Genomic DNA, 19,879 nt, shown 5'->3' with positions numbered 1-19,879 from the left:
GTGCGTGATCCACAGCCTCAACGTGTTTTAAGAATGAAAACATCATCCAAGTAAGCTGTAATCTGTTTTCAAACTTGTGTGCTCATCGTTAACGTATGCCAGAGAGCTCAAATAATTCCTAGTCCACACCGAATGTAGGACTTATCTTACAAACAATGGCCACTCGTAAGGCACACTGAAGGCTTGGAAGGAGCGAGACAGCAGCAATGCGCCGCGTATCATGATCACTATGCTTCACGCATCTGCATAACCAATAAATGACGGGTTAAAAATAACAAGTTTACTGAAAACTATAAGTATTCTGCAATGTATTGTGATAGTTGACATTAAAGTTGTACGACATCCCATTTTTTCGCTGGCCGTTGTGGCCGAGCGATTCTAGGCGCTTCAGTCCGGAACCGCGCTGCTGCTACGGTCGCAGGTTCGAATCTTGCTTTGGGAATGGATGTGTGTGATGTCCTTAGGTTAAGTTAGGTTTAAGTAGTTCTAAGTCTAGGGGACTGATGACCTCAGATGTTAAGTCGCATAGTGCTTAGAGCCATTTGAACCATTTTTTTTTTTCCTACTGGCCCAATAACGCGAAAAACAAAAGTTTTCCTCAGCTTGAAGTTTTGTTTGCACAGCAGAGCGCTTTTCCGGACACGGTCCTTTTTGTCGCTGTACGCCCTTACCTTCCTCCGAGCTGAGACCTGACTAACTCAGGCAGTTATGAGGTGGCCTACAGCGTAACGAGGACTCCGAAGAGCGATGTAGCGCGGCGTTTATTACTTACACACATCATTGCGAAGAATGAGAAGCCCAGGTCCGACTGAGAACGAATCGTCCAACCTTTCTGATTTGTATTATGGTGTTTACGCACTTGGCCACGTCCAAAACACTATCAACAACGTAAACATCTATGTCCTCGTATGTGGAGTGTAATACAGATGGGAACGTCGAATATTTGAGTCAAGTTTCTCAAGTTTGACAGAAGAAAGTGTAAAAACCGCACGCCGTCAGGTTTATTTGCTTAATCCTCCTGACGACGTTCGTCACTGTACTCACATACTGGTCCTGGGATCGAGACATTACGGTCACATGTTTCTCACCATTCTGGAAGATCTTTCACTGGCAGCACGATCCGAGTCACACGTTATTCGCTCTTAAAATCTAGATCTTACGTTGTCCACACACCTAACCTCAATAATGCAAGGCAACAAGAAAAAAATGAAAACTGTATTTTCCGCGTAATAAGGGGTGTGGAAGTAGCTACAATGAATCACCTGATTTCTTTGCATTCGTATGTGTCGATGGTAGGCAATGAAGAGCTTGTAACTCATTTTGCTAAATTTTGCAGGAGAAGCAAAAACGGATTCTTAAAAAATATAGAAAGTGGTACATGTGTAGTAACTATATAGTAGAAGCCTAGTTATTGACAGATTAGAGAAATACATGCACTTTCAAATCTCACTATGATAAAGGAGATACTGGTTACTGGAAATAAGGTTTTTCACAGACGGATGGAGTTCAAATGGTTCAAAAGGCTCTGAGCACTATGGGACTTAACATCTCAGGTCATCAGTCCCCTAGAACTTAGAACTACTTAAACCTAACTAACCTAAGGACATCACACACAACCATGCCCGAGGCAAGATTCGAACCTGCGACCGTAGCGGGCGCGCGGTTCCAGACTGAAGCGCCTAGAACCGCTCTGCCACCAGCGGCCGGCACAGACGGAGTTACGAGGTTTTCAGTGCCTACCGTCGATATATGAATGCAAAGAAATCGGGCGGTTCGTTGTAGCTACTTCCATTCCCCTTACTAAATGGAAAATGCATTGTGTTATTCAGTTTATGTATGTGAACAAAAAAATATCTAGATGTTAAGAACGAATAATATGTGACTTGGATCGTGCTGCCAGTGAAACATCTACGAGAATGAGGAAAAACATGTAATCGTAATGTCTTGCTGATAGGACTAGTATGTCAATGGAGAAATAGGCAAATATACCTGAATCCATGCGGTTTCAAAATAAGTTCTTATTATCCTTGAAAAACAGGCGAGACGTCTTTTTATTTTTATTATGTATACCTCCATCGAACACTCCTGCCATCATTGAGACTCTTAACCTCGGTTCGTCTTGTTTTCTATTTTGTGACACTGCCTAGTTAGACGTTCTGTAGAAATATCGGACAGGAAATGCATAATGGGAAGATCCAGTAATTATAAAATATCATTTTTATTCACAGAAAAGCATGCCATACCTGTGTATTTAAGTTTTATGTGAGATTTTGCGTGAATTTATATCCTTTTCAGAATGTATAAGCACTGCTAATTTAGCTGGCACTTGCTATGACGTAAACTTAGCCCATCTTTTCCCTCTACTGCTGTGCATTCATTGAAAGCAGCTCAGCGTGATTTCCAAACATTACGAACTGATGGCAAAAGGCCTCTGATCATCGTAATTGGTCGTCAGAAGAGAGCAAGATTAAGGCTTATGGTTTCGTGGGTTTTCTGGTCATTAGGGATGGACCATTAGTTCAGATCGGTGAAGCAAGGGACTGAATGTGTGGAGTGCCTATCCAAGCATTCTCCTGAAGTGATTTGTACAAACATAGAATCGAAATGACGAGAACGCAGTGTAGACGGTTCTCTCGGATACGAGACCTCTCCGCCACGCCACTCGCTTTTTGCGAAATACGTCGCTTCACTCGCGAATTTTGAGAAACATCAAACAGGATCACTCTGTCTGCTTCAGCTGTGAGCGGAGACAATAATTCGGCCTTTCTTTCATCTGTCCTTGCGTATCAGTAAACGGCCTTTTTAGGGATAAAGTGAAAATGTATCCACGAGCAGGAGGTTCGTGGAGTAGCATTTTGTGCTTCTCAGTATTCTGTATGGGCTCTTATCTCCATACAGATGGCAGTGAGAACAATTGTAGCCGTACTGAGATAAGCGGCTTGTCAGATAGTCGTTTCCAAGTAGTGACACAATGTAGTTTTATCTCCACTCCTCTCTATCTTTCTTTAGTTTGTTTCTCTTTTTTTTTCTTATTCTTACAGGTGCCTATTTCCGAATCACCGTAACACCTTCCTGTGGTTCATCAATTTCTCTCTATCTCTCTTTCTTTTCTTTTGCTATCACGTAATTAATTCCCATATTCTGTAACATATTTATATTCATAAGATTTGCAACTTTTAAGCAGGTACTATTTGTTCTCAAACTGCGTCTGCTTTGTGCAGAACCTATCTGCACAACGGTACATTTGAGTGCTAACTTGGAAGGAGTAGAAGTGATCCTAATCAATGTGTCCGCCGAAGCCGGCCTCTGTGACCACGCGGCTCTAGGCGCTTCAGTCCGGAACCGCGCTGCCACTACGGTCGCAGGTTCGAATCCTGCCTCGGGCATGGATGTGTGTGATGTCCTTAGGTTAGTTAGGTTTAAGTAGTTCTTACGTCTAGGGGACTTATGACCTCAGATGTTAAGTCACATAGTGCTCAGAGCCATCTGAAGCAATTTTCTCCGCCGAAAATAGACAGCCGTGGATGTAACACACCCATCAACCTGGAAGTGTTTCTGAGATGCCTTACTTCAAGAGCGTAATGAACAAACAGCTGAAACACGAAAACACCTCAAGTTCATACAAGCCACGGACTGACGGCGTACATGCGCTGTTAACGTCTGTGGTATGTAGGCGTACGTGCGAATCCTCGTACCAGGCTAAGGTGACGATTTGGCCTCATGAAGATCATCTTCCAGGAAAAAAGTTTCATAATTTATTTCTTGGGAATTCTGTGGCACAATTACAGTTTCGGACAATCGATAACCAAATCAGAACATCAGCTGTCCGCGAGGGGTTCCGACCACATGCTGTTCTTTTACGCTGCTACGTATGACAGCGTACGCTTCGAGTGTTTCATTCTTGCTCTCGGCTGTAGGATTGTACATCTGAAGGTGGCAGACGTCGGCTGAAAACTGTTACATGATTACTGACTACCAAAAATTGTCATTGTGCTAAGCCGGCCGAAGTGGCCGAGCGGTTCTAGGCGCAGGTTCGAATCCTGCCTCGGGCATGGATGTGTGTGATGTCCTTAGGTTAGTTAGGTTTAAGTAGTTCTAAGTTCTAGGGGACTTATGACCACAGCAGTTGAGTCCCATAGTGCTCAGAGCCATTAGAACCATTTTTTGTACTGCTGTGTGTACACTAGATATTACTACGTTTGCTTCCAACCTGTGTCGTATATTGATAGTCATGACATGCTCTGCACATTATAAATAGTAATGACAAATGTAATGTCGTGGCTTAAACCATTTTAACCCTTAGCCTTGAAGATGGTCGGTCCATGACTGAAACCGGTTGATACTTGGCTTTAAAATAAAAGCAGCTGACAGTCAAACATGCATTTTATACATTACTTGACGGCTGTTGATAGTCACCTTCCAAAAACGTTTTTATATATTTTTTTTATTTTACTGCACTGCATCTTGTAGAATGTGCGTAGAATACTGATTTAAACTTAAGCTCTTCCTGCGTCATATATGGCTGGGGCCGGCCGGTGTGGCCGTGCGGTTCTAGGCGCTTCAGTCTGGAACCGCGTGATCGCTACGGTCGCAGGCTCGAATCCTGCCTCGGGCATGGATGTGTGTGATGTCCTTAGGTTAGTTAGGTTTAAGTAGTTCTAAGTTCTAGGGGACTGATGACCACAGATGTTATGTCCCACAGTGCTGAGAGCCATTTGAACCATTTGAACCATATGGCTGGGAAAGATGTGACACATCTACCATTTCGTTAATTGCCAGTGCTATTTTGTTTTTATCCTTGATCGTAGTTACCACAATTGTGGAAACTCACGATACAAGGAGAGAAATCGTAATAAAACTATTTTTCATTAAACATATGCAGCGAAACATCGACGCAAACACCGTTTTCTGTCTTGTCAAATTTTCCGTCATTCAATATTTCTAACAAACACGCTGTATGTTTGACAAATACGTCAAACAGCACCGTACACTGTCAAATACTTGGCAAGCATAGTAAAATTTGACAAATTGTTTGATAGTTTCAGCGGCGTCAAAAACTTAGAGAGCGACCTTGGTACGCCAATTTAGACGAATACTTGATTGGTAGTCAGCTCCTTACTTCTGGAAAGGAAATACAGTAAGACATTTACATAAAAAAGCATTCTGCCCAGTTGGACAAATCGGAAAGAGGCGATGCGCGTAACGGCTCGTCCACGGAGATGGCTTTTACCGCTACTTTCGATTGAGACACGACAGATCCGGCAAGCTGTTGAAAACCAGACTCGGAGTTGCCAGTCATTGCCGTAATGTACATCCCATTACCCAAAGAGTAGTCGAAACGGTGGGGAACGGAAGACGGGAGCTAATAGCGACGCATCAGTCACCACTATGACGTCACTCGCCTTTCGCAGGAGACCCCAGAATGGTCAACAGACCGCTGTTTCAATGAAGTCGCGCTGTGGCCAGTAACGAACGGCTTTTGCTGCCGGCAGGGGCGGGAACTGTCACGCCGCTCGGCGTCGCTTCGCTTCGGTTCGCTGCGCCTCCGGCCGTCCTCCACAGCCGCCTGTCAGCTGTTTGCGACGCTCGTCTTCCGCACTGCGCCCAGCAGTCCCACGCCCACGCGTCCCGGAAAACAGCTCCCACCCCGCTCTGTGCGGTTTCCGGTGTTGCAATCAATGAGCTTCCCTAACGATCGGTGGAAATTTCCGTAGTACAGCTGCTGCGTTTATGTTAAACCCGTTAAAGTTGAATTTATTGAGCGTCTTATTTGCTGTAGCGCAGCCACGTACACGATCAGGGAAGTGAGCGATATCTTTCGTTCTCTGCAAACGTCAAATAAAAAAATCTCTCATTCGGATCAGTTAGTTCCAGCGACTTTCGCATAACATCGTTTGTGATGAATGAAATGTCGCAGAACAACACGCACGTAGACATCCCACATCACTTGAAAATGGGAAGAAAGTCCTGAAACATGTCGTACTACGTATTAAAAAAAATGTAAGTGTTTTATTATTTAAATAGTTTCAGCGAAACATTCTTCCACGGGCGAGGTCGCTATCTGGGTTTCACATCAATGTGCGACTATATAGGTTTGGACTTTCCGTGGTTTCCCTAAAACCATTCTCGTGAATGGCGAGCTGGTAGCTTCGAAAATGATTCTTCTATAGGGTACGGTCGGCCGAATCAGGTCGGGAGGTAAATCGGTTACATTCTAGAAATTTCCTCCTGACTGCGACATACGAAGTGGTAAAGAAAGTGTTGCCACCTGGCGGTGACTGTTGGAACTCAGTGTATACGTTGGAAAGTAGAAGACTTGCTAACAAGGGAACCTCCCCATCGCACCCCCCTCAGATTTAGTTATAAATTGACACAGTGGATAGGTCTTGAAAAACTGAACACAGATCAATCGATAAAACAGGAAGAAGTTGTGTGGAACTATGAAAAAATAAGCAAATTATACAAACTGAGTAGTCCAAGTGTAAGATATGCAACATCAAGGACTGTGTAAGCTGAGGAGCGCCGTGGTCCCGTGGTTAGAGTGAGTAACTGCAGAACGAGAGGTCCTTGGTTCGAGTCCTCCCTCGAGTAAAAATTTTACTTACTTTATTTTCGCAAAGTTACGATCTGACCGTTCATTCATTGACGTCTCTGTTCACTGTAATAAGTTTAGTGTCTGTGTTTTGCGACCGCACCGCAAAACCGTGCGATTAGTAGACGAAAGGACGTGCCTCTCCAATAGGAACCGAAAACATTTGATCGCAAATTCATAGGTCAACCGATTCCTCCACAGGAAAACACGTCTGAAATATTCTATACGACACTGGTGACGGCATGTGCTTCACATTACAGGAATATGTTGACGACCCACCTAACTTGCACACTTGGCGAATGGGTAAAATGTTTCTTCTACCTTGCCCGATTTAGGTTTTCTTGTGGATGTGATAATCACTCTTAAAAAAGTGATGAAAACGTAATCTTCTTGTCGTTTCCAAAGAAGTCTATACCAAAGTTTTGAGCCAGGAAACAGAAAGAACTCCTTTTTACATCCCCATAAAATTGTTAAATGAAAGTCTTCTCAGTCCGGCAGATCGAGGGAACGTCAGATTAAAAAATGGTTCAAATGGCTCTGAGCACTATGGGACTTGAACATCTGAGGTCATCAGTCCCCTAGAACTTAGAACTACTTAAACCTAACTAACCTAAGGACATCACACACATCCATACCCGAGGCAGGATTCGAACCTGCGGCCGTAGTGGTCGCGCGGTTCCAGACTGAAGCGCCTAGAACCGCTCGGCCACTCCGGCCGGCGAACGTCAGATTAAGAAGAGACTACACCCACAGGATGAATCATGTATGTCAGATTCCTAAGAACCCTCTGATCAAACAGATGAAGATAACGACGCATCTTGTGAACTCAGCTAGATTAAATACGCTGATCCAGTATCGGCAAAACTTGGTGACTATTGAGTGTCAAGGCAAGGGCAGAGAATGTTACCATCAGGAATGTGTTATTACATTGAAAAAGAAAATGTCCGTTAGAGTGAAATGTGTTGTTATTTTAATGAGATAATTTTCTTTTTGTGCTGACTCTATTCGCCGGATTTATGACCCGATTCGCCTTAAACGAAGAGGGTGAATAGTGTCATGCACCTTATTCTTCGTATTGATTTTGTGAAGCCATAAACAGCAGTTCTATATTGTTATATAAGGTGTCCCAGGATGGATGGGCAATGTTCAGGATATGACAGAAACGATCATTCGAAGCAAAAATGTCTATCAACGTGGACTCTAAAATGCACAGCTTAAGATATATGAACACTTCCTCATCTCCGATACAGTGAAACAAATCTCTGCTATGCACGCTCTATTTTGGAAGGGATTAGTACGGAACAAAACAAGAAAAAATTTTCTAGTGAACATGGCATCTAAAATGCATATCTTAAGAGTTACGGGAACGTGTTCAGCGGAAGAGAGGTATTTCACAGTAGCGCAGGTGAACAAGTCCTCTTACCTCTTAAGGTATGCGTCTTCAAGCCCATGTTTACTGGACAATTTTTTTTTGTTATAGTCCATACTACCTCCCCCGAAAACGTGGAGGGCAAAGAGCTAGCAGTTGAAGAGATTTGTTGCACAGTATCGAAGATGAAGACGTGCTCACAGCATATGAGCTATGCATTTTAGAGCCTATGTTTAAAGACTTGTTCGCTTCGAATTATCGTTCCTGCCACATCCCTGAATATCGACCATTTCTTGTGGGACACCCTATGTAATGATTCCAATTGAAGCCCTGAAGAACAGGTTTGTAGTTACTGTACAGGAACAAACGTATCTTTTTCAGAGATCAAATACCAAGCACTATTATTATGTACTGTTCAAATGGAAAACAGAGCAAGGATGCATAAAATGAAAAAAAAAGCATCTCAACAGAATGAGGGAAGACAGATTAGTTAAGTACAGAATCAGTTATAAACCAATAAGAAAGAGAGATGTGGGACGACCGAAGAATAGATGGCTGCAACGAAGACTGAACAGGCTATTAGCCGACGCCGTAAAGTGAAGAAGAAGAATAATTTATAATTTGTTTTCTCATCTTTACTGGCTGAAAGGATGTAATTTACTCCGAACCATGTTTGCATATACAATTAAACTAATAATGAGCGTATGGCGTTGGTGGCCGGGAGGCCCCTCGCGGGGCGGTTCGGCCGCCGCTCCACAAGTTCTTTAACGCCACTACGGCGACTTGCGAGTGAATGAGGATGAAATGATGATGAAAGACACACAACATCCAGTCATCTCTAGGCCGAGAAAATCCCTGACCCCGCCGGGAATCGAACCCGGGACCCCGTGCGCGGGAAGCGAGAACGCTACCGCAAGACCACGAGCCGCGAACTGCAATTAACTAACTAATGCATTAACCATAGCCAATGCCACACAGTACTTGTAACATCGAAGATATAGACGGGGCCAGTAATATTCCTTTGCGCCGAAGTGAAACAAACACTTGCGGAAGCTGGGCTCGCAGCGATAGCGGTGTACGTAGGCACTACGAAAGATTCACCAAAGCCTGTCAAGACTAGGGAGCAGTTTATCAGAGTACGCAAGGCGCTGGTCTTTTTCCTACGTGGCCATTACGACAGATTTCTTCGCGCAACTTGCCTCGCTGAGAACCACGTAAGAAGCCGCAGTGACGCAAGGGACTCTCAGCACATACTACAGTACGTCAGCATCGCTTCTAGACCCTCGCTTCCTGTACAGGCTGAGATATCTGTTACGTCTGTGACGTCCGTAACTATAGGACAGTGCTGCTTGCAGCATATGCCACTGGACTGCCAGAAAGTTATCCGACGACAAATTTCTTAACACCGGACGTGCCTGTTTGACATTTCCACGGACATTCGAAAATTTTAACTTACGGTCATTACTTGTCCCTACTATTACGGTCCACCAATCCACTTAATACACGATATTTACTCAAATACAGTCTGGCACGCAAATGCAGTCTATATCGGCTAATTTCATTGACGATATCTTCCAGGTTATCAGTAGCATAAGAACTTAGTCAGAAAACGACCGGAAGAAAGACAGAAGTCAGTCACTCTGGAACAGTCCTACTGCCTTTTTTCTTCACTTTTTTTTAATTTTTCCTTACCGATATCTAGATTGTGTTTAGAAGTTGCACTTTTAAATGTTACTAGCATTTGCTGTACTTCTGTTTAAGCATTAGTCTGTTCCAGACATCAGAACTTCGTCTTAAAGATTTACTGGGTAATAGCTACGTCAACAGCATCGTCCTTGACCACATTACATACGCTAGAGCCAGTTTTTGACTTGTCACCACTTCAGCGGCTTGAGTGTTAATTTTAGATGCATAATTTATTAAACAGCTTCTCATTTGACCTCACGAAAGCGGGTGAACATTGTTACATCACAGTTATCACGGTTATCGGGGATTGAACCTGGAACCTTCGTGTCTGTAGACAACAGAGCAAACCACCATATCACGAGGTTAGCTGCCAGTTAAGTTTCACCAGATCCTATTAAGGTGCAGCAGGGTTAGCAATCAAACTATTTATCTGAAAAACATGGTGAAAAACAGAGGCGATGTTTGTTTTCAGTGAGGAAGACTTAAAATTCATTTTCGCGCCTTCATTTCTCGTACTTTAACTATTAGTAAGCCTCTGACAAGTTTATCACGGGAAGAATTATATAACTATACCGTTATTATTGAAAACTTTACTAATCGACGATACAACCGAAAACATACACTTGATTATGCTTAGCATGTTCTGATTTTTACTTACGCTCACGAGACACGGTTACTTATATCGTGTTATACTCGTGACGTACATCGCATATTGATGTGGTAATTATTTTCTTTCTCTCTGGAGGATATGCATATTAACAACGTATTTAAAACCCACACTCCTTTCGAAATCGCGATTCAAAATATCGACTCTCGCCGTAAAAAAAGACAACAACACTAGGGCCTACGTTCAAACTGCTGTCTCGATGGAACATGCGAACAGCACGCTTGAGATTTTCGTCTTGATAACATCTGAGATATAACTCGTCAGAATTCTTGTAACCACGGCAATGTATTGTGGGCCATACTGCTGGAACACCAATAACTTGGACGTATGATCTTGATTTCACAATGTTGTTGTTGTTGTGGTCTTCAGTCCTGAGACTGGTTTGATGCAGCTCTCCATGCTAATCTATCCTGTGCAAGCTCTTTCATCTCCCAGTACCTACTGCAACCTACATCCTTCTGAATCTGTTTAGTGTATTCATCTCTTGGTCTCCCTCTACGATTTTTACCCTCCACGCTGCCCTCCAATGCTAAATTTGTGATCCCTTGATGCCTCAGGACATGTCCTACCAACCGATCCCTTCTTCTAGTCAAGTTGTGCCACAAACTTCTCCCCAATCCTATTCAACACCTCCTCATTAGTTACGTGACTTACCCACCTAATCTTCAACATTCTTCTGTAGCACCACATTTCGAAAGCTTCTATTCTCTTCTTGTCCAAACTATTTATTGCCCATGTTTCACTTCCATACATGGCTACACTCCATACAAATACTTTCAGAAACGACTTCCTGACACTTAAATCTATACTCGATGTTAACAAATTTCTCTTCTTCAGAAACGCTTTCCTTGCCATTGCCAGTCTACATTTTATATCCTCTCTACTTCGACCATCATCAGTTATTTTGCTCCCCAAATAGCAAAACTCCTTTACTACTTTAAGCGTCTCATTTCCTAATGTAATTCCCTCAGCATCACCCGACTTAATTCGACTACGTTCCATTGTCCTCGTTTTGCTTTTGTTGATGTTCGTCTTATACCCTCCTTTCAAGACACTGTCCATTCCGTTCAACTGCTCTTCCAAGTCCTTTGCTGTCTCTGACAAAATTACAGTGTCATCGGCGACCCTCAAAGTTTTTATTCCTTCTCCCTGGATTTTAATACCTACTCCAAATTTTTATTTTGTTTCCTTTACTGCTTGCTCAATATACAGATTGAATAACATCGGAGAGAGGCTACAACCCTGTCTCACTCCCTTCCCAACCACTGCTTCTCTTTCATGCCCCTCGACTCTTATAACTGCCATCTGGTTTCTGTACAAATTGTAAATAGCCTTTCGCTCCCTGTATTTTACCCCTGCCACCTTTAGAATTTGAAAGAGAGTATTCCAGTCAACATTGTCAAAAGCATTCTCTAAGTCTACAACTGCTAGAAACGTAGGTTTGCCTTTTCTTAATCTTTCTTCTAAGATAAGTCGTAAGGTTAGTATTGCCTCACGTGTTCCAACATTTCTACGGAAATCTTCCCCGAGGTCGGCTTCTACCAGTTTTTCCATTCGTCTGTAAATAATTCGCGTTAGTATTTTGCAGCTGTGTATTATTAAACTGATAGTTCGGTAATTTTCACATCTGTCAACACCTGCTTTCTTTGGGATTGGAATTATTATATTCTTCTTGAAGTCTGAGGGTATTTCGCCTGTCTCATACATCTTACCCACCAGATGGTAGAGTTTTGTCAGAACTGGCTCTCCCAAGGCTATCAGTAGTTCCAATGGAATGTTCTCTACTCCCGGGGCCTTGTTTCGACTCAGGTCTTTCAGTGCTCTTTCAAACTCTTCACGCAGTAAGTATCGTATCTCCCAATTCATCTTCATCTACATCCTCTTCCATTTCCATAATATTGTCCTCAAGTACATCGCCCTTATATAAACCCTCTATATACTCCTTCCACCTTTCTTCTTTCCCCTCTTTGCTTAGAACTGGGTTTCAATCTGAGCTCTTGATATTCATACAAGTGGCTCTCTTTTCTCCAAAGGTCTCTTTAATTTTCCTGTAGGCTGTATCTTTCTTACCCCTAGTGAGATAAGCCTCTACATCCTTACATTTGTCCTCTAGCCATGCCTTCTTAGCCATTTTGCACTTCCTGTCGATCTCATTTTTGAGACGTTGATATTCCTTTTTGCCTGTTTCATTTACTGCATTTTTATATTTTCTCCTTTCATCAATTATATTCAATATTTCTTCTGTTACCCAAGGATTTCTACCAGCCCTCGTCTTTTTACCTACTTGATCCTCTGCTGCCTTCACTACTTCATCCCTCAGAGCTACCCATTCTTCTTCTACTGTATTTCTTTCCCCCATTCCTGTCAATTGTTTTCTTATGCTGTCCCTGAAACTCTGTACAGCCTCTGGTTTAGTCAGTTTATCCTGGTCCCATCTCCTTAAATTCCCACCTTTTTGCATTCAGTTTTAATCTACAGTTCATAACCAATAGATTGTGGTCAGAGTCCACATCTGCCTCTGGAAATGTCCTACAATTTAAAACCTGGTTCCTAAATCTCTGTCTTACCATTATATACTCTATATGATACCTTTTAGTGTCTCCAGGATTCTTCCATGTATACAACCTTCTTTTATGATTCTTGAACCAAGTGTTAGCTATGATTAAGTTATGCTCTGTGCAAAATTCTACCAGACGGCTTCCTCTTTCATTTCTTAGCCCCAAGCCATATTCACCTACTATGTTTCCTTCTCTTCCTTTTCCTACCCACGATTATTAAATTTTCGTCTCCCTTCACTACCTGGATAATTTCTTTTATCTCATCATACATTTCTTCAATTTCTTCGTCACCTGCAGAGCTAGTTGGCATATAAACTTGTACTACTGTAGTAGGCATGGGCTTTGTGTCTATCTTGGCCACAATAATGCGTTCACTATGCTGTTCGTAGTAGCTTACCTGCACTCCTATTTTTTTATTCATTATTAAACGTACTCCTGCATTACCCCTATTTGATTTTGTATTTATAACCCTGTATTCACCTGACCAGAAGTCTTGTTCCTCCTACCACCGAACTTCACTAATTCCCACTATATCTAACTTTAACCTATCTATTTCCCTTTTTAAATTTTCTAACCTACCTGCCCGATTAAGGGATCTGACATTCCACGCTCCGATCCGTAGAAGGCCAGTTTTCTTTCTCCCATCCTCGTCGCCTCCTTCCCCCATGAACCATGGACCTTGCCGTTGGTGGGGAGGCTTGCGTACCTCAATGATACAGATAGCCGTACCGTAGGTGCAACCACAACGGAGGGGTATCTGTTGAGAGGCCAGACAAACGTGTGATTCCTGAAGAGGGGCAGCAGCCTTTTTAGTAGTTGCAGGGGCAACAGTCTGGATGACTGACTGATCTGGCTTGTAACACTAACCAAAACGGCCTTGCTGTGCTGGTACTGCGAACGGCAGAAAGCAAGGGGAAACTACAGCCGTAATTTTTCCCGAGGGCATGCAGCTTAACTGTATGGTTAAATGATGATGGCGTCGTCTTGGGTAAAATATTCCGGAGGTAAAATAGTCCCCCATTCGGATCCCCGGGCGGGGACTACTCAGGAGAAAGATTTCACAATACAGAAACGCAAATCTCAACAGAACACTGATATGGTCGTCCGATCGATGTGGACTGTTTCGAAACGTCCTTAGCCCACCCTTCCAGATTTAGTTTCCCGTAGTTTCACTTTAGTAGAAGGCCCTTGCCGGTCTGATTCCCCATCGGTTTATAACTCGGGAGTCTTTCTCGGAGACACGAATGAACCTAATCACGTCTGTTTTCGTGCCTCATCCGTTGAGTTCTAATTCTCGAGATTACGACAACAATCACCGCCCTTGACATCAAGAGTTAAAAGTGCCGGAAATGGAAAGGTGTTCTTCCTTTTGTGTGCGAAGCCACAGAATCAAAATTTTCCAGAGATGCGCCGAATTTGAGCACGCTTGAGGAAGCTAGTGTTTGAAGAACTTCCGTCTTAAATTTACAACAGGAATACGCCTGCGATATTTTTTTGATGAAAATTTTCCCTGTAAGTCACGGCAAAAATACAAAATGGTTATTTTCGGTGGCCACCAGTTGGTTTTGGTGACGTACGTTACATCAAACCAGTGAATCGATTGCCGAGGCCATTGTTATAATTCTCCTATCAAATGGAGAAAAACTTTTATGTAAACATATACGCGAGGATCTGAGAGAAATGATCGGCAACTCGGTCTTAGCGGTACAATATAAATAACGAAAGAACACGAGAAGCGTTCTTTCGTTATACATTCGAACAATTCGTCGCCAACAAAATTACGGTTATCAACATAGAGTTTATCAGGCCCAATACTACTAAAGAAGTCACACATATACTGTTACAATAATACGCTCTATTTAAACCAGACAGAGAGTACATGGAACATGCATGCTTATGTTAAGGCAGCTGGACAACAGATCTTAATATGGCGAGAATAGTTGAGGATAGCTTTTTCATTTGTTTTGAGAAAAGGTTCCATAGATTTTAGTCGTTTAAGTAATCTTGGCTCGTTTGTAGAGTCTCTGGCAAAGTATGTATTTCTTTGGTTTTAAAGACAAAGTATTTCACACAAAGAATGAAATGGAAATTCATATTATTTACAGTTTTAACGTATTCCTATCGGAGTACAATTATTTTATGATTTATACTTTCACATGACTTCATGATGGTTGCATAAATACTTATGTCATATGTTCCCGTCTCTAATAACTTCACACGGAGCGATGATTAACTCAGAACATGTCTCTCGTGATGCGCAGTTTTGGTGCCGTCGCGCCCTAAAACGTTTGACTGACGACCAGAATAGAGGCGGCAGCTATTACGCATGACCCAGAAGCGGCGCCAGGCCGCCATTCGCCTGTTCGTTCACTCGTTAGCTCGCTGGCTGGCGTTGCCTCGGCGCGGCCTTCTCGGAAATAACAATAATAGCTTTTTGTGGAAGCCCGGCTCCTTGCACCGCAGTGGGGGGAAGCCGTGGCATGTTCTGCCGCCCCTCCCCTCCCCACCCGCCACGCTCGACTCCCCTCCCCTCCCCGGCGCACGGCGCTTCGCCGTACTCCCCCACCACGCCAGCCGCCAGTCGGCACACGCGGCTCGGCCAGCCTTCCCGAACGCAGCGCGAGTAGCACTCGCTCAGTCGTACTCGTCGCGTCGCGGGCAACGCAAGCAACGGCGTGGAGCTAGCAGCAAGCAACAGGCGCCCGCCGATCGCTCGCCGCCGCCATGTCTGCGTGCGCTTTCACTTGTCGCTTCGTGCCGCCACGGTCCTTCCTCGACTGCAGTCCACTCGGAACATCTGAAGTGGTACGCAATCAACGTCGGATATGACGTGCTATTATTTCTCATCACAAACTTCAATGAAAACGGGAACTATCTTGTCCACGCCTGTGCTCCACGGATCATCTCAGCAGTGTGTCCTAGCGATGTGCCAGTGCAGTGTGTCATGCCAAGCGCCGAACTTCTGTTTGGCATTGTGATTGTGATTCTACAGAAGTTACCAATTCCTGCCGTGTGCTGCTTTTCGTTGCACTAGCCTTCTCTCTGTATAGAACAACCGTTGCAATTGTACAGTGAAAGTGGCGCAGGCATTGTTCGATTAACAAGCTACTTGTCTCGTCGTCTTCGGCGATCACCGCTACCGTCCAGTGCTGCATTCGCGATGGCACTTTACCCATTTGTGAGTAGTGCACCTCTGCTGCTTTTAAAGTGCAGAGATTTCTGCGTTGGCTTAGCAAGTACGAGAACTCGCTCCTTTCACATACGTCGGCAAAGCTTCTGACAATTTTCATTACCGTTTCGTAGCGCATATTCTTAAGATACTAGATGATAGCAACTGTGTAGAGATTAAGCATTGCTGGTTTCATTGCAGTGTTTTATGCTTATTTCTTTATGTGAGCCGTGTTCCTGTTAGAAACGGTCTTCGCGGTAGTGGCAGTGGGAAGCTATATTCTCGGTAAGAAGTTGCGACATACAGTTCTCGCGAGGTAGTGTTCTCGGTAGCGCTGGTTTCTAGATCTCAGAAATAGCAGCGGAAGTTTACACCGTTGCCGACGATAACTACGCCGTCGTGTCGCTTTTAATACAGGTCTCTGGGCTAGCATGTTTCTCGTGAGCGCCCATGTCATGCTAATGCTGGTGATTGGCCTTCCGTTCCATACCTCACGATGCTTCTGACCGGTGAGGAACGCAGACAGACCTCGCAGCTACGAAAGGAAAGCTCTCCAAAAGCTACTTCCACTTATCGTTGAACAACTCCCTTTTCTCACTCAGCTTCACTACCCCACGACAGCTGCATTAGTGAGAATCGTTTCTGGGTGTGCAGAACTCCGGCGGAAATGAGGATTATTCTCAGTTGGCAGCTGTGTCGGCATCAGCATCATGCATAACTGGCACCCAGAAGTGGATCTTCATTTTCTCTTATTGTTGTATGCCACTGTGGCATCACTGTTGTCTTTATCACCATTCCAAAACATTTTCTGACCGCCAGAAATTCCTTTACCCCTAAAGCGCTCAGAAATTGTAGGTCCGTGATGTCTGTGGCGCTGTGCAAATCTCGTTTCTGTTGTTGAGAGTTCTGATCATTGTTGCGTTTGGCGTACAGTCAAAATTTTCCTTGCTGAGATAAGAGATAGAAAACACTTCGTTTTATAGTTTACTATTGCACTGGGAAGCAAGTTCTTTGGAAGCGAAGTACTTGAAAGGCCACTTATTTAACTCATCTCACTGTCAATATTACGTACTATATTTTTTACATGCCGCTTTTGAATGTCATTTACTTGCTAGTGAGTGCCCAGTGGATGAGGGAGGAAAGAACATTTACGGCTTCTGTTATAAATCGAGAATTCTACATTATACATATGCAAGGCTATTTTTGTTCAATAGAATTAAGGCGCCGATGTTGTTCACGTACAATTTGAGTTCTTTGTTTTACAGGGATCATTTGTGATTTCATATATGTCTAGTGTTGTATGCACTATTGCGTTCACAGAGCAACGTTCATGAGCTCGGCAGTTAGTGCGTGTGGTTACCCCTAGCTTTCTACATTAATACGGCGGAACTAACTAGGCAATACAGACGCAGTGAAAGTGACTTCTCACCTCCATCCGCCCCCTCTTTCCCCCCTCCTTTATTTCTCGGGTGTCAGTCTGGTAGCGGGGCGGCTACGCCATTCAGTCGGCAGATATTGTTTAGTGATGAACTACCGTGCCTGCCTTCCTCGGCATTGGCGTATAAGTTAAGCAGACGCGACACTTTCACCCATTGTTGGCGATAAGGCTACATACGCCTCATATCCCATGCTCGGTGTATCAATCTGAGTCAGTTCTGAGGTCTATACGGTTCCAATGAATCACGTCGTTGATAAGCCAAGAGTACATGTTGAAATAAAATGAAATGTTTATATGGAATGATGAAACATGTAGATACCATTCATCTGAAACGTATTCTGTAAAATTTCGAGAGCAGATAATCTCAATCTCTTTTGTTTTTAGGTAATTACGTGCACTATCTGCTTTCTTACGTTAAAGGTTAATTACTGAGCGTTCAGAGACGTATTGGCGTTTTGTATTCTGCTTCGCCGCACTAATAGGCACGCGAACATTCTCGTCGACACTTGCGTCTCCACTGATGTGATCGCCGTCGTACTGTGTGTCGTGGAACCACCTCCTCGTCCTCCATTTCCCGCATGCCGGGAGAAAGATTCAAGTTCGTCGTTACCATTGCGTAGCACAGTTGCGCATTTTGTGTAGCCTCAAACAAGAATCCAATTGCCAGCGCTAAGGTCTTTTTTAGTCTGTTTCCCACAACAGCCTAGATACCAACGGATCAGGGCAGGGGTAACAGTTTTGTTCTCATCTAACAGAAGCGGCCTATTGGGTGTATGAATACACCATGAAATATGGTAATTATTATATTGCACTGAAGTTGCCTGAGGCGAAAACGGGACTAAGCCCATTATTTGCCTAAACCAACTAATGAAAAACGTAGACCCATAAGTCGAGTGGAGTATGCAATAATCGTTAATGTGGAATGTGGATTCGAATCCACGCGAACGCCAGCAAACAGCATCCGGTTGTGCTCGATTCTCTGGTGCTCACCCGTGATGTGCTGGTTGCCGATCTTTCAGTGAACCATCAAAGTAAGTTGGCGTGCTGTCCACTTCGGCGCTCGCAGTACAGAGAAGACTCGTTTGCCGTTTAGTCTTTATTATTACCAATTTTTTTATTAAGCGTGAGTTGCGTGCGCGGTGAAGTGCTAAGGGGAGAATGTAATGTTGCTAATTTACGGATATCGTAAGTGCTTATGTGATACTAGATATCCACAGCACAAAGTGCCGGGAAAAATTGTTCGATACACCGGGTGGAAACGGGGTGAAATGGCACAGGCTTTTGTATGTTTTTATTAAGCTGGAACAGCGCAGTAAACCTCGTTGAAAGTAAACAAGCAGGAATATCTGTCCTCTATGCTGATTAATTAAAATAAAAAATACGCGAAAGATCTGACCATCTCGTGACTTCCACCCAAGAATGCTGTAGCAACTATACAACGTACCACTGTTATTTTAGAGAGCTTTTGATGCGGTGAGTGAGCAAATAAGAAGAGTTTTTTCCTTGATCATGCTACCTTCTATCCCACAAAGTGTATGCTTTGTTTCTACATTACATTGACATACTCGTGATAAGTCCTTGGCATGTCACTGCAGCCGACAGGGACTGTGAGGTTGTAGAAGCTGTTAAAACGCGAAGCAGTTACCAACGTTAACCGTCTCCAGTTGCTAAGAAACTAACCTTTGTTGGGGCGAGGTTACTCATCTGTGATTAATGTCCTTTTAAATTTCCTCCTCGGCTGCATTGAGAAGTCAGCTAATGCAATAATCTGACCGTACTGTGATTGCGTTATCGAACCTACGCGAAACCTCAACCGGGCATACCATTCTCTCCAATGGCAGCGATCGTCAAGATTACTGCACGGATCGTAATGGAATTATTTCCATGACGAACATTATTCCCGTCCAGTGAGGTCAATATTCTTGTCCTAACGCGCAGTTTACATCGATCTTGCAAATTAGCATATGTTACGATTACTGCAAAAAAAGGAGTCACGAACTTAGTTTTTAACGTTTGTTCTCAACCAGTACAAAGAATTTAATTTATGAAACTGGCCTTGCCTTTTGGTTTCAATGGCTAAAACTTCGGCTGATCAAATTAAGAGTGGTAACACGTCCGTAGAATACAAGCGCTGACGACAGCGAAAACCTGTACAACCAACAAAATTGTGACACAGATTGACAGTGCCGTACTCTATGATCACCGATTGAAAGTTTGCAGACTCGCTGATACTGCAAATATGTCCACTATATTTCACACGAAAATGCCGAAGCTCTCCGCTCGTCTGAAACTGCATCAATCTACGATAAAGTAATTCGAGTGAACATTGTTCAAAATAATTTAGACTTGTTCTCACGGTGCGTCACGGATTGTCGAAGGGCCCTAGTCAAAACGGTTCCA

At 43.5% G+C, this 19,879-nt stretch overlaps 1 protein-coding gene across 4 annotated transcripts in view; it reads left to right on the top strand.

Moving 5' to 3' along the window:
* The window catches only part of LOC126194912 (suppressor of cytokine signaling 2-like), a 327,850-nt gene that overhangs the window by 293,561 nt on the left and 14,410 nt on the right, over positions 1-19,879 (top strand). Inside the window, exon 1 of one of the 4 annotated variants that reach the window (XM_049933277.1) lies at positions 15,468-15,677. The exons of 2 other annotated variants lie outside the window; for them this stretch is intronic. In XM_049933277.1, the coding sequence (XP_049789234.1) occupies positions 15,597-15,677 (81 nt within the window). In that variant the 5' untranslated portion in view covers positions 15,468-15,596. Of the gene's footprint in view, positions 1-15,467; positions 15,678-15,705; positions 16,051-19,879 lie in introns of those variants that run through there. One more of the 4 variants, XM_049933279.1, reaches the window with a different exon arrangement.

This window comes from Schistocerca nitens, chromosome 7 (genome assembly GCF_023898315.1).
Source record: "Schistocerca nitens isolate TAMUIC-IGC-003100 chromosome 7, iqSchNite1.1, whole genome shotgun sequence".
Taxonomy (NCBI): Eukaryota; Metazoa; Arthropoda; class Insecta; order Orthoptera; family Acrididae; genus Schistocerca; species Schistocerca nitens.
The sequence above is the reverse complement of the archived record's forward strand: the minus strand, read 5'-3'. Positions and strand labels throughout refer to the sequence as shown.